General features: G+C 38.4%; 1 protein-coding gene across 2 annotated transcripts in view; it reads left to right on the forward strand.

Annotated features, from left to right (window-relative positions):
• Nucleotides 1-4,056: 4,056 nt before the first annotated feature.
• casp8ap2 (caspase 8 associated protein 2) overlaps nucleotides 4,057-15,454 on the forward strand; it is a 31,658-nt gene continuing 20,260 nt past the window's right edge. Inside the window, exons 1-7 of one of the 2 annotated variants that reach the window (XM_077552707.1) lie at nucleotides 4,057-4,177; nucleotides 5,663-5,728; nucleotides 8,193-8,258; nucleotides 9,472-9,572; nucleotides 12,373-12,447; nucleotides 12,769-12,884; nucleotides 13,616-15,454. The exon at nucleotides 13,616-15,454 is cut by the window's right edge and continues 458 nt beyond it. In XM_077552707.1, the coding sequence (XP_077408833.1) occupies nucleotides 5,695-5,728; nucleotides 8,193-8,258; nucleotides 9,472-9,572; nucleotides 12,373-12,447; nucleotides 12,769-12,884; nucleotides 13,616-15,454 (2,231 nt within the window). In that variant the 5' untranslated portion in view covers nucleotides 4,057-4,177; nucleotides 5,663-5,694. Of the gene's footprint in view, nucleotides 4,178-4,274; nucleotides 4,356-5,662; nucleotides 5,729-8,192; nucleotides 8,259-9,471; nucleotides 9,573-12,372; nucleotides 12,448-12,768; nucleotides 12,885-13,615 lie in introns of those variants that run through there. The other variant, XM_077552706.1, reaches the window with a different exon arrangement.

Consider the following 15,454-nt stretch of genomic DNA (forward strand, 5'->3'; position numbering starts at 1 on the left):
GGTCCAGGCCAAGATTGAAGTCAATTGGTTCAAACATGTAGGAGAAATGAGCAAGAGTATGCCCCTTGTAAATGTTCAAAAATTGGCAAAAATCGTACATTCAAAAATTCGTAGCACTTGCTGTTCTTTTAAACATATGGGTCCAAGAGACTTTTTTGTAGGTCTTGGGCTCCCTCAAATACCAAAAAATATCCGTAGATCTTGCTTAACTGCTTCATTAAAATTTCTAGGTGGCGCTAGTGAGTAATTTTTGTAAAAATCGCACAATACACGATAAAATGTTGCTCATTTTGCCAAGTTTCATGAGTTTAGGCCCTCAAAATTAGAGTTGTTTTCTTGGCAAACAGTATCTTGCCACGCCCACAGCGATTCGCGAAAACTCACAAACTTCGTGTTATGACATTATGAAGGCCTAAACACTCTTCTAAGCAAATATGAGGTAGATCCAGTTAACATGGTTGGAGAGAAAAGTTGAAGAAAAAATGTTAAAAAATTAAATAAAATTGCCAAAAGGTGGTGCTATCAGTACAAATAAATATAAGTTCGAAGATGTATTCAGACCTGGACTCTCATCAAATGTGTGAAATTTTGAGAAGATAGAATCATCTGGGTCAAGTTAACGCAGCTTTTATTGTCACGGTGAATAATCAGACTTCGCGGCACCGCAACGGTCATGCCCTTTGGCGAAAAGTTACAATATTCTGTGTTGGGCATGATCAACATCTTAAGGCTTTTCTGACAAAAAAATTAACTGGATCCCTCAAACAGGCTCGGCACAATAGATACAAATGTAAAGTAAGAAATTTCTTGTCACTACTAGGTGGCGCTACATGTATAACCGAATATTATGATATAGGTGTTTTCAAGAAGAAGAGAGTGGGCAGACTTTTTAGAAATAAATGACTCTCCAGACTTATCTCCATCTCTTTTCTGGGAAGCTGGGAAAGCAGTATTTAGAGGTAAAATTATATCATATTCAACTTATAAAAAGAAACAAGATCAAAAATTTGAAAAATACTAAATAATAATAAATTGACGGATGAGTACGCAATAAACCCAAATAACCAAATATGGACTAACTTACAAAATACAAAAATACAGTTAGACGATATGTTATCTAAAAAAAAAAACAGAGTTTATAATAGAACAATTGATATACAACAACTTTGAATATATTAACAATTCAGGTAAATTTCTTTCAAACCAACTTCAACGCAACCGTAAAAATCTCTTATAACGGCTATAAAAGGGACAACTGGTGAATGCATACAATCACCAGTAGAAATTAATCAAATTTTCTACAACTATTATTGCAACCTTTACTCAGAAACTAACAAGCCTAACCCTGAGCATATTGAGGCATTCCTCAGTAGCTTAAATATACCTCAGTTATATACTGAATATAAAGACATGTTAGATGCGCCACTCGCTATAAACGAGCTTTACAGTGCTCTAGATAGTATGTCTAATGGCAGAGCACCTGGCCCGAATAGTTAGCGCTTCTGGTTAATGCTTGCTCCATTATTCTTAAGAGTAGTAACAGAAATTAAAACTAATGGTTACATACATCCACACATGAACACAGCAGCAATTAAACTTTATTAAAGCCAGAAAAAGATTCCACCCTTCCATCAAGTTACTATCCAATTTCACTAATAACACTGATATTAAAATTATCGGTAAGGCCTTCGCATCTAGACTAGAAACAGTAATCTCGACAATCATTCATAGCAACCAAACAGGTCTTTATTAAAGGTCGTCACTACTAATAATATTAGGAGGCTCTTTAACCTTATTAGCAAGTCACAGCGGCATGATAAAAAGGCAATTATTATATCGTTGGATGCAGAAAAAGCCTTCGACAAAGTTAACTGGTGTTTCCTCTTTGCTGTTTTAAATAAATTTGGCTTTGGAAAGTCATTTATTCACTGGGTGTTAGTATTATATGATTCTCCCAAAGCTACAGTTACTACTAACTAATGGGATTACATCTCAGAGTTTTACTCTACAGAGAGGCGCAAGACAGGGATGCCCACTGTCCCCTTTATTATTTGCAATATTTATTGAGCCGCTAGCATTAGCTATATGCCAGGAAAGAAGGATTCAAGGAATTCACTCCAGGGTATCAGAACACTAAATTAATCTATATGCCAATTATATTTTACTTTATTTAGAAAAACCTGCTATCTCGTTAGGGTAAGTATTTAACTTAATAACTAAATTCTCACATTTATCAGATTATTCTATTAACTGGACAAAATCAACACTACTACCTATTACAGAAAATTCATGGAAGAAGGGAGAGACCCTTGCCGCCTCTCCCTCCTCGTCTCTCCCCACCCGTCCTCCGCCTCCCTGTCCCTTTTTCCTCGTCACTCTTCCTCCTCCTCCCCCCTCTCTCTGCTGCCCTGCCGCTTGCCCTTCTTGTCGTCTCCTTCCCCCGTCCCATCCCCCTCCCCTGCCCCCCTTCCTCCCCCTCCATGGCCCGGGTCTCGGGGCTCCCGGGGCCTGGTATTGTGCCTGCCCCGCTCCAGTGAGCTTCCTGGCACTTCGGGCGGGCCCCAGTAAGATTCAGGTTGGTAACCCGGTGGGTAGTAGGTGATGCATGGTCGGTGCTGGATTTCACTTTCCTTTCTTTTCTTTGATCCTTCCTCGGGTCTCCTGACAACCTCAAGACGCTAGCTGGATTCTGAAGTATTCGGTTTAGGTAAACGGTATGGGATTTTTAATAGGTTTTAGGTGAATTAATACACACTCATACGCACGCTCGGGCCCTAATAATATGAACGAAAAACAATAGGGACCTCGCAACGGTAGCTGCTCGGGTCCTAAATATAAATGGAATTAAAAAATAAGACAAGAATAGGAAGAAAGAAAAGAGTTTATATGGTCAAAAGGGGTAGGAGGAAGTTAAAAACGTATGTAGTCATACCCCTTATTTGTTTTGTTAATAAAATAATAAGGTAATGGATTTCAACAAAAGGAAATGTATAAACCTAATCATATATACAAGTGCACTTTAACATACGCACATTTGCCAGCGACATATGCACACGAAATCAACAGACACATACCACAATACATCTTTAAATCACATCCTCATACCCACGTGCACAATTTTCATTACACTCATACTGATACATCCAAAGAAATTACAGCATATGTACATTTTTAACAGCTCATGACTGATGTAAGAATTTTTTTAAAACTTTGCTTTTAAACAATTTTTTTAATTCAGCAAGTGACTGACATCTTTTTAGGTCAGTTCCAAAATCATTCCACAAATTAACACACCTTTGCTTAATATTTGTTCTTGTTTTATTTTTTTTTGTAGACAGTTGTACCTCTTATGTTATAAGGACTCTCTCTAATTTCAAACAGCTTCTGAGTACTGTGACACAGTAGATTGTTGTGTATTTTATACATTGTGCAATTTTAAATTCAACTAAGTCATAGAATTTAATTGTATTTGTGAATGAGTTGGCTCTGTATATTTTGACCAATTTATAATTCTTATGGCTCTTTTTTGATAACATGATCGGTATTTGTTTTATATGCGTTTCCCCAGATTTCCACACAATAGGTCAGATATGGTAATAATAATGAACAATATAATATGTATAATGATTTCTTATTCAGGACATCCTTAGTTTTAGAGAGTACCTTTTGGCATTATCTATGATCAGCTCATCAGGAAGCTCTGCATAAGCCTGATTGATTGGAATCAGTTGCGTTAAAGCCCTTTGATGGCCATGGGGCCCTAAGCAGCCGCTTAGTTCCCTTATGCCTATATCTAACACACTGCCTAAAATCTAAAACTTTTCCAGAAGTGCAAAAATTTCCCGAATTCCCTCCTAGCTCATTTTTCACTTTATAGAAAGGCCCTTTCTGTAGTTTAGTCCATTGACTAGCGTTAGTTTACAAGCAAATCTGACACATCCAATATGGCGACGCGTTGAAGTATCCCTGCATACGGCCAACCGCTCGAGCCAGGCCTGGGATATTTTATGTCTATGCCCAGCGACGGATGCGGCGATGACGTAATCACAAACCGACGTAGGACAGAGGTTTAACGTGAGGCAACAAACTTAGCTATTTCAAGCTACGGATCAGAGGCAGTCTTTTGATATTACAAACATTCACGGGTTTGTCGGGATGTGTGTCTTGGAGGCGGACGGTAAGTAGAGTTTTTGTTTTGTTTTGTTTGTTGTCCTGTCTAGTGATTGTATTTCAAGATACCCATGGCTCTGTAGTCTTGTCTGTTCGCGGGAAGTTGTGTCGTCACTTCCTGTATGAAGAGCTAATGGCGCGACATTCTACTAACTGGAACTGTACTTGTAGAACAATCTAAGCAAGTAAGTTAGTCCATGTATTGAATACACTTAAAAAAACGATCATAGTATAATGTCTATATGTTATTACTGTAATAGGTGATAGCAAATAATCCGTTTTCACTGTTAATCTTAAAAAACACGACTATAAAATGTTTCTCAAACCCGGTCCTCGAGTACCACTATCCAGCATGATTTTCATCTCTCCTTCAGTCAACACAGCTGAGTATCGTTATCGGGTTTTATGCAGAGCTTGCTGATTTGCTTAATGTTAGAACACTCCTGTATTCGCTGAGAGAGACATGGAAAACAACCTGGATAGAGGTACTCGACAACCGCGGTTGAGAACCGCTGGACTATACATTAGAAAACAACTAAAACAGCGTACACTCGTACCGCAATTTGCAATGCCAGGTTAGTGACTCAAAGTTGGAGCACAACCAGGAGTAACGTCTGTATGTTAATGTTTCTGATTCCAAAGGCTTTACCAAGTGCGTTCTTCATTGGCAAAATGAATTAGTTCCTAGTTTTAAAAATGACACGTAACAATTACCTAATATTTCGTGGACCTTAGCTGCATACCACCAAAAGGGCTGTCAACTTTTGCCCAAACCTTGGAGTTAGACATTGGTCGGTCCCCAATAAAGTGGGCCGGTACCAGGTGTGATGGGGATGATGCTAGATTGTATTGAGGTCCTTAGGTGGTGTGGAGGTGTTAATCTACTAATTAGAAGATGTTTCAGTCACAAATGGTCAAATAAAAAGGCTTTTGTCAAGATATGTCTGGCCAAATCGTTACAAGGTTATATATAGCCTGGAAACCAAACTAGACTCACCGCTTTAACCAGTGGATGTGTCAGCCCCCTGTAACCCCTCAAGTCATACTTTTACAGTTTCAACTTTTTTTTTTTACCACCTCAGTTAAGTACCACTTTTGCAAAAAAACTCTCTCAGCCGACAAGACTGTGTTGCCCTCAATTGTGCCAGAGCAAAAACAGGTAGAACTGGGGATAATTTACTAGGATAAAAACTTGCTGAAAGTGCAAAGTGTACATGTGGAGAACCTGTTAAATCTGTGGACCATATCCTTCGAGGCTGCTCTTAAAGCCCAAGCTGCTCAGATGTTGTCTTAAGAAGCTAACCAAACTGCTCTGGACTGGCTCTTGCGGTGGCGTGATAAGATATGAATGAATGAGTTTTAACTTTCACAAATATGGGAGGTGGGGGGTAGGGGTGGTATTTGGTATCCCTCCACAAGACTCATATTTGAATATCTGAATCACGTTTGTGTATGGATATCCTTTAAAACAATCATTTTGACTTATTTTCAGGTACAAACTGAGCTACAGAGGCATTTGAAAAAATGGAGACCACCGGCAGTGACAAGGGTAATGATGGTATGTATATAAATATTCACGTTATATAGGATTTGAAATATTTTATATAGAGTGCTTGGTGAAATGGCAAAACAAATTTAACAAATAATTTGTAGTTTTTAAATTAGAATTTTTTTGTGATAATTTATCTATGCCAACCACATATAGTAACAGGCAGCGTCATCTTGATCAATCACGTGATGATTACATCGATACATCGATCTCCGCATGTTACATGGCTGATCTGATTAATGCAGGGAAGTATATAAATGGCAGATCTATAGGGCCATTATTGTGCCAAAACTATTTACAAATGCATATTTCGATCCACAAATATGTAAAAAGAATTTCTACCCATAACCAAAGTCACAAATCTGTCACGAGAATCCGCAAATGTGTGAAATGGCAAAACAAATTTAACAAATAATTTGTAGTTTTTAAATTAGAATTTTTTTGTGATAATTTATCTATGCCAACCACATATAGTAACAGGCAGCGTCATCTTGATCAATCACGTGATGATTACATCGATACATCGATCTCCGCATGTTACATGGCTGATCTGATTAATGCAGGGAAGTATATAAATGGCAGATCTATAGGGCCATTATTGTGCCAAAACTATTTACAAATGCATATTTCGATCCACAAATATGTAAAAAGAATTTCTACCCATAACCAAAGTCACAAATCTGTCACGAGAATCCGCAAATGTGTAACGAGAATCTACGAATGTGTGACTGAAGTCCCAAATGTGTGACTTAAATCTGCAAATGCGTACACTGATTTGTATGCGTAAACACATAGTTGAATGCGTATGTATATATCTGACCTGTAAACACCGGGCCTCTTGATTGGCTGTATTTTTACATATGACTTTTGTCACAGTCCTGCCGTACAGGAGTCACAAATGCGTGTATGGAGACTTGTGTGTAGCTTCGACCACCAGGGGATGCTAGCATCAATAATATTTCCGTTGTTGGCTGCAATCTAGGCCATAGACAGCGTTTGTTTTTGTTTGTTTTCTTGTCTTTCGGAGACCAGGGGCCTCTTCAGATTCTCATCTTTGCAGAGGAAATTAATTTTCCTATCATATCCATGGACTATTTATGAACAGCCCATTCATATTTAAGTCCGTGATCCTATCTGAGCAAGATGACCCGGAAGTACTTGGAGGATCGTTCTCATCTACGAAAGGATAATCGTCAATAATTCATGACAGCAGCAATATTTAAAGGTTAACTCAACAGGAAATCAGACTTGAAATGGGTGCTCAAAGGGGGTGTTGCCTAGAGGACCGTTGGGTTGCGAATGGGAAGAGGGTTGTGTTTAAACTTCAGATGGCACCAAACACGTTTTTTTACCCCAAATTCAAGCTTTTAACAAACATCAGGGATGTGATTTTTCCGCTAATTCGCGGAATTCCGTTTTTTTTATCCCCCCCCCCAAAAAAAATTCCGATTTTTTTTTTTTTAAATTTTTTTTTTTAGTAGTAGTTCATTGTGTATGCACATGACTCCGACAGATAACATCTTCTGCTATAACAAAGACATTTGTGGTATGCTCTAATATGAGTTACTTTTCATTTGGTCATGATACAATTATTTGTTCATGAAATTTGAACTCTTCAACATTATTTATGTGTTAACTTAGTAATCACATTAGTTAGATATGATGATATTCTCAGTGATAGTTTTTAAAAGCAAAGGCAGTCCAATGTTTTTGAATGTGACTGATTTTGAGTTGACTAAAACTGCCATTTTATATTTTATATTATGCCATTAAAATTTATGCTGTTGTTTTGTCTATTTCTTTGTCATGTGAGTGCATTGAAAGTACTTAAAAACACGGAAAACCCATGAGCTCCGGGCCCTTGTCCCCCCACCAAGGCACTGCCCTGGACCTAGCTGGGTGCCAGCGGCCCCCAGACCCCCGGCTAAATTTTCAGATAATTTCACTTGGGTCAAATCACATCCCTGAAACATGCACTAAAATGTCAAAGTAATGACCAGGTCATGTAGACAGCATTTATAGTTATAGTTATACAGTTTATCAGCAAAAAAAAAAGTTGATTTAGTGTTGGTTCACCCTTTAAAGCAGTAGATATTTTGACGTGACCTGTATCTCTCTTGCTAACGCTATGTTGCCGTGAATGGGTCTGATTAGTCAATCACCAGAACAAGTCATGTGCTGACAAAGTTTTGATTTTGTTTATATATACGCACTCAACTATGTGTTTCCGTACACAAATTTAGGTCACACATTTGTGACTTCAGTTACGGATACAATTTCTTTTTACATATTTGTGGATCAAAATATGCATTTGCAAATAGTTTTGGCACAATAATGATCGGAATAGATCACGTCACATGTAAACAGGTGACCAGAGATGTTCAAGTGGAATGATTTTAATTGGAATGACACTAAAGTTTCCATGTAAACCTTTCTAGTCTCTAAAGTTCTGATGTTATTTTAAAATCCACAGTTGCTGTCAATGAAGATTCTGTGGATATCTACGATGATCTTGATCGCAATCATTCCAGCAGTTCAGGTAAAATCAGTTTAAAAAATATTTCTAATGATCTGCTCTATATTATGCAACATTTGATCCCACTGGATTACTGGTATTATTGCAGAAACACTTTCGTAACGGTGTAGAATAGTACATTTACAGCCTTTTACCACCGTGCTTTCAGAAAAAAACTAAAGCGCCTATCCCACTAACCTGTGAACATTGCCGAATGTTGCAAATGTTGAATTGGCCAGCTATGAGGTTGGCTAGGCGGGGTACACTCTGAACTGGTCGCCAGCCAATCGCAGGGGACGCATAGACGAACAACCATTCGCACACAAAATCACACCTACGAATGAATTGTTTTTACTGTACTTATCTATTTCATAATTTATTTCTTGAATCAGGGATTTCTTTTTAGAAATTACTACCAACATTAACAAAATACTCATTAAAATCATTACCTCTATCTAAAATTTTATCATTAACAATACTTTTATAAAATATTCTGGATAATCCCAATTTTAGAGCTATTTTTAATTAGTATTTTCCATATTTCTTGTTACTTTTGTTCTGCTCTAATAATGCATGATAATGATCTTTCTTACTTGTTCATATAATATTCAATAGTTTATTTGTATAGGTGTTATATTTTATTTCAGCTTCCATAGTTCTCAATTTAATAAATCTTTTGTTTAAAATGTTTTTTTTTTTACATGTAGTCTCTATCCCCTTCGTCATCCATGACATATTTAAACCTTTATACTTCCTTGTGACTTTAAATAATGGGCAATGTTTATTTTTTTAGAGAGATGCAGAAAAGGGGGACTGAAATGCACTGTATGCAATATCGTTTGAATAGACCTCAGACCAGTTTTGTTTTTCTAGATCCAACTCAAAGGCAGCAATGGTACATTGTTTTCTTTGTCTAGATTCAGATGTGTAGGTTGTTAACTTCTTTTTTTCAAAATAATCTTGGAAAATTGCAAAGAAAAGAAGATGATCACTTACCATTAATAAGAAGTCCACTTTGTATTTTATGGTTAATTTTACATATGACTATGTTATCTATTAGTGTGGCTATATAAGTTGTTATTCTACTAGGTTTCATGATTAGAGGGAAAATACTGTTGCATTTATGACGTTTTTTTCTGTCCATCTGGATTTAACAAATCTATGTTAAAATCACCTCACATTAATCAAAATGTTTTCATCATTTGTGTAACTGAGGATATCCTTTCTTATTATACAGAGAAGTTTTCTTCAAATCATTTGGACCTGAAAGAATCAATGGATCTATATGAAGAGATTGTAACAGAAGAACAACAGGATAGAGAATCATCTTATACCGAGGTTTGTTCCTTTTACCTCATAACAAAAAATTACTTACAGTAAGACGTTTTATGTATTTTAAAGGGATACTTGACTCTGGATTTGGTCATGTGACCTTAGCAATCGGAGCCATTATTGGTCGTTACCTAAGCCCTGAGCATACGTGTTATCATCTTTAGCCACTCATATTGGTACTGTATGTGACCCGCTTCAACAAAAGGATCAGCATGTTAGAAAAATCATATAAATTAGGGGTGCAACAGTACAGGTTGCCTACGGTACGGTCCGTACCTCGGTTTTTGGGTCACGGTTTCAATTCGGTTTCGGTACGTGATTTGTGCGTGAAGAGAACTATTTTTTCCCCAAAATTCTCTTTATTTTGCCTGTCAGCAAAAATTGCATTGTGCAACGACAGTTTTATACACTGTACAGTAGTATAAATAAGTATACAAAATAATAATAATAATAATAATAATAATACACAAAAATCCGTGTACATTACGGTGATGATGCTTGCTCATGTTGCTTGAGTTTCCTTTATCCCATTTTCGGCGGTAGCGCATTGCTGTGTCATTTTGTTTAGTCTAGTTCTTGGTCTCTTGGCTGATGGGGTGCATTGAAGTGTGCATGACGTGGGGGTGGCGTGGGCCTCTTGGCATTTCCTGGAGTTTTGTTAGGGCGTTTATGACTCGCGCGGATTCGCGGGAGTTGTGGGGTAGATGGCGGTGATGGACGGTGCGCTAAGTGCTTCGAGCCAGTCGCTTGACGATGGCTCAGCGCGCCGTCTGTCACCGTGATTTGTTTGTGACCCGCGGGTCTGCATCGGCCATGAGTGCTCGAGTGGAGTTTCTGGGGGGTGCTGCATGGCCCGCGTCGCCTTAACATATATATGCATTTCATTGGCTGGGAGGCCGAGGATTGGTCGGGGCAGGGCAGGGTGAAGTGTTCGCTTTCCCGGCTTTTGGGGTGGAGGAGCGCTGCTGTGCTCCCGGCTCGGTGGTGGCAACGCCACGCGCTCCCGGTCAAAATAGGTTAACAAATGGGACATGTTTCAAGCAACGTTTACAGACAGTATGATTTATATTTCCTGGTTTCACTCACTCGTTATATTTGAGAACAAAGCCGAAATGTTTCTACACCGCTTCTTCAAACTTTGGTCTGTCAACTCCGCCGCTTGCGCATGACATTTTGTTTTTCTGCTTCTGTTCTGTGTGAGGGGGTGAGTAGGCAGAACCGCAAGAGTGATTGGACATTAACTCGCGGGGAGGTCACGTCATCTTTCAGTTGAGTCTTTCGGGTTCTCATGCCTGCCAGTCCTCAACCAGGGCCGGATTTCCTGTATATAAGCAATATGTCGGCAGAAATGTTCCCACAGAAACAGTCAAGCGGAGCGCTTACCGAAGTCGCACAACAACATTTACAGACTTTTAAGTGTGCCTTATAGTCATGAAAATACAGTATTATAATTCTATTTATGCCAGTGCCAGTCATATAGTGGCAAGAATGATAAATGCTCTTCAATTGGATGGCAAAAGTTAAAACCAACCTGTGTGTATCCATCTGTTGCCATTCATCCAACAGACTGTCATGGTTACCTGCAAATATATTAGCTTTGTGTTTAACTATACAAGCCCAGATTTCACACGAAGTACACTTGTGACTAAATTGAGTTAAGATAATTATTTCCGTATGCAAACCTTTTATTTTTGTTTGCTGGTATGCCGTAAGGTTTTTCTTATGCAAAATAAGTGCCTTGTGTCCACAGGTTGGAAAACACTGGCTCCTGATCTTAGAATTACTCTGAAATCAAATTAGCTGTTGGGTGATATGGAAAAAAAACTTCTATCACGATATAGGCTATGTTATATATGATGATATATTTTCAGTTTTTCTATTAAAAAAAAAATAGAACACACTATGACTGTTTATTTTCTTATTTTATTTTGAAGTGACAAGGAAGAAGAAGATTAAAGAATCTTTGGGCAGTTTGTCACTTTTTTTTTTACTCGCGACTGCCATCTCTGTCCCAAAGCGTAACTGCAACATCTGTGTCAGGCTTAATCATGGTGCACGTGCGAGTACATGCACAATTTTAAAGCGACAGCCACAGTTGACAAATAAAGACATGACTTCAAATAAGGTACAAAAAACGTAGATAACTAACTTAGGAGCGAAAGCGCAATGTGTTTATGTGCAATATTAGCCAGCCGAAGCTCGTTGCTATACTGCGACGTAAGTGGTTGAACCGATCTCGCCTCGACTTGAGTACCCCCCGCTTGTAGGTACCGTAAGTATCCCATCGAAGCTTTTGGGGGCTTTCTCCGCCATTCAATTTTCAGAAAAACTTAAAAATCTGTGTTTTAATTATGCTAAAACTGCACATTTAGACCCGCAAACTGCTATGCTTGTTTCACACAGCTGTCACTATTTCAATGAGCCGAAAGGAGTACCCAGCTTGCTTTGAGGTGGGCTTAAAAAAAGAGGGGAGGGAGGGAGGGAGGGAGGGAGGGAGGGAGAGGGAGAGGGAGAGGGAGAGGGAGAGGGAGAGGGAGAGAGAGAGAGAGATTTTTTTTTTCCCTCTCGTGGTGGCACAATTTCATTTGGTACCGTCAGATTATGTCACTACTTTTTTGTCTCTGTGTTAGATTCTCAGTTTTGCAAGTCAATGTGTATTAATGAGGCACAAATTTTAACATGCAAACAGTGATGCGAAACCACTTATTCCGAGCCTTGTCATTATGATCAATTATATTCACGGTTAAAATGGCAGAGGTTGCAGTGAGCTGATAAATCATTTGACATATATTTTTTATACCTGCAGTTGAAATCCCGATTTCAAGCAGCCCAACACCAAATTAAAGAGTTACACAGACGACTTCAGCAGATGGAGATACAGGTTTGATCTGTTGTTGTACCTGTTGCTCACAAACACTAGGCTCATACTTGTTTTAAAATCCCACTTTCATTGTCTCTTATTTGTGCATGTATCCACTCCACTGACATAGAATGAGAAAGAGAGAATAAGAGAATAAGAAATGTTATCAGGTTGGTTTATGAGAGTATGTGTTGCCACTTTATTCAGTGCGTTATTTTATTTTTTTAGCATTGTCATTTTTTATATTTTTCTCTATTGTTGTTAAATCAATCCCAAACTATCTTGTTCGTATGAAAATGATAATCCAAATTAAAACTTTTTGTTTTAATTATTTTATTATAGAACAAAGGACTGAACACTGAGAACAACCACCTCAAAAAGAATATCTCTGCGCTGTTACGGACAGCCAGACAGGAGGTTATGCGAAAGGATGCTGAGATTCAAAGGCTGAACCAGTCGTAAGTGTCAACATGTAAATATGCAAATCAATGGGAATTGAGCTGAAACGCAATGGACCCCACTATTTGCGGAGAATAGGGTAGGGAATAGTGAAAATCTGCGTTTAATTAACGCCCATTCAATTTCACTGAATTTTTCTTTAAAACCATGAAAAAGCAGTAATATACCGCCCATAAGAGTTTTCCCATGAAATGTTTTCCTTTCTCCATGAGCTAACCTAGCAGCATATAATAATAATTCTATTAAATAATAATTCCCCCTATATAATGCATAAAAAGTAGTCCATGAAATGTGCATTACTAATACTTGATGAAGGGAATTTACTGCAGTTAGTCAGAATTGTCCCTAGGTGGGGTTATGCGTGTGAATGGTTGTTAGTCTGTGTATGTCCTGCGATTGGCTGGCAGCCTCAGGGTGTACCCGACTACCGCCTGAAGACAACAGGCATAGGCTCCAGCACACCCATGACCCTCGTGAGGATATGCGTGTTCAGATAATAGATGGATGGATGGATAATCAGTCACTTTGATTTGAGCAATTAGTGAGCATTAAATAGCAACATGTGACTCAATGTTGGGAAAAGTAAATAAATAGCTTATTAAACATTTCTCTGACAATATATAAAATCTGAAATGTTTCCTCCGGTCCTTTTTTCTTACATATCCCGTCCAAATGAGTAAAATTGTGATTTCTACACCAAACATTAAGTAATCTTTGTATTTTTCAACAGGTCAGACAAAGGTCACTATCATCAATCTAGAGTGAATAATCTTCATGATCAAAACTCCTCCAGTAAGGCCATCACTGTCTCCATGAGTAGTACTCCAAAATCTACAACACCTATTCCTTTGCTACACCCTTCTCCTCGAGCATTATCATCATCAAGAGATAGTCGTCTTCCAAATGTTCCCCTTCGACCACCCAGAAGAGAAAGTCGTAGCCCTAACAACAAGGCCAGTTCCTGGAGCAAGACAAGAGTCTCTTCTTATAATCATTCCAAAGGTTCTTCAAGTGGACATAGTCTAGTTCTTGACAAGCAGAATGAACATTCTATCAGCAATTCTGTTATTAGTGCATCCACCCGGCATCATGGATCAGATGAGCACAAAACCAAAAACAGAGAGAAACGATGTCAGAAACCTCTTGATACCACAGACCGGAAGTACAGAACTAGTTCAGCTCCCAAAAGGGATAGTTATGCCATTGAGAAAGATAGATCTCATAAATTCGACAAAGACACTGGACGAAGATATGACTCCAGGAAATGTAAAAGCAGAGACAGCAAAACTGTCGATGGGTATAACAGATCAGAGAGGAGTAAAAGTCCTCTAGTAAATAATTTACTTGTTATAGGTTCCTCAGATGCCTATAGAGGGAGAAGTGGAGAAATTAGACATAAAATAACCCACCTTGATTCTCAACATTCAACGAATAGCAGTATAGAGGACTACAGTCGACATCGTAAAAAAATCGAGATTAGTATTAAACGTAGCAGTTCACAGAATGATCATTTGGACTCAAAAGACCGGAAGAGGTCTTCTACAAATCAGCAAGCAAAGAGCTACAGTGATTTCTCCAAAGAAATGCAACGAGATGGGCTTTCAAAAGGATACAAATCGATGGAAGACGGACTACATGATAAAGAAATGACCAGTAGGCATAGAAGAAGTTCTGCATCTGAGAGAAGCAGACTAGGTGAAAATCAGCCAGCCAGTGTTAATGTTAAAACATCAGCAAATGAACCAGTTGAAGAAAATAGCCAAAACAGCAAATTGTGCTTCATGGAAACACTAAATCTAACCCTTTCACCAATTAAGAAGCCAATACCCAACAACACCAGCCAAGATAGACTCACTGCATTGCATCACATATTTGAAAATGGACCTGATGATGGTTTTCAAGCTGATATGCATGCTAGTGATCAAATTGGCAGCAATGAATTACAAGGAATGGAAGTGTTACCTCCAGATTCTGTTGAAGCACCACCTTCTGAAAAGTTGCAAGTGAAAGATATCCAGGAAAAAGATACAACCCTCGGTGATGCTTGTTTGGCGACTGAGAAAGTAGAACGCACTTCTGTCCAAGCTATTTCATCCAGCCAATCTAAAGATTTAGCAGCAAATTGCATGGCTATACATCGCAAACCAAAAGCACAAAGTAACACTTCACTCATAGAAGAAGAGGAGAACGATGAGGCCAAAGCTAAATTTAGTCCAGACACCCAATTAGATGCCCATGAACAACCAGATGTAACTGATTACAACAGTAACATATTTGGAAACATTATAGATAAAGAGCCAAGCAGTGCTTTACAAAAAGTAGATGGTGGAAGTAACAAATATCAACGTGTTGTTTCTATTGAAAATATTTCCAAAAGAATAGTTCTGGGCACCAACTCTCCAGATAAAGTTATGGAATGTGGGGGCACACCAAAGGATATATTTCTCCCTGAAGACATTTTAGAAACTCATTCAGGAAGTCAAACTTATCCCATCATCTTATCTCAGAACTCTCAACCAGAAGTGAATGCCCCTTCTTTTTCCAGGCGCGCCAATGAGGACACACGTTG

The sequence above is a fragment of the Vanacampus margaritifer genome, chromosome 19 (assembly GCF_051991255.1).
Source record: "Vanacampus margaritifer isolate UIUO_Vmar chromosome 19, RoL_Vmar_1.0, whole genome shotgun sequence".
Lineage (NCBI taxonomy): Eukaryota > Metazoa > Chordata > Actinopteri > Syngnathiformes > Syngnathidae > Vanacampus > Vanacampus margaritifer.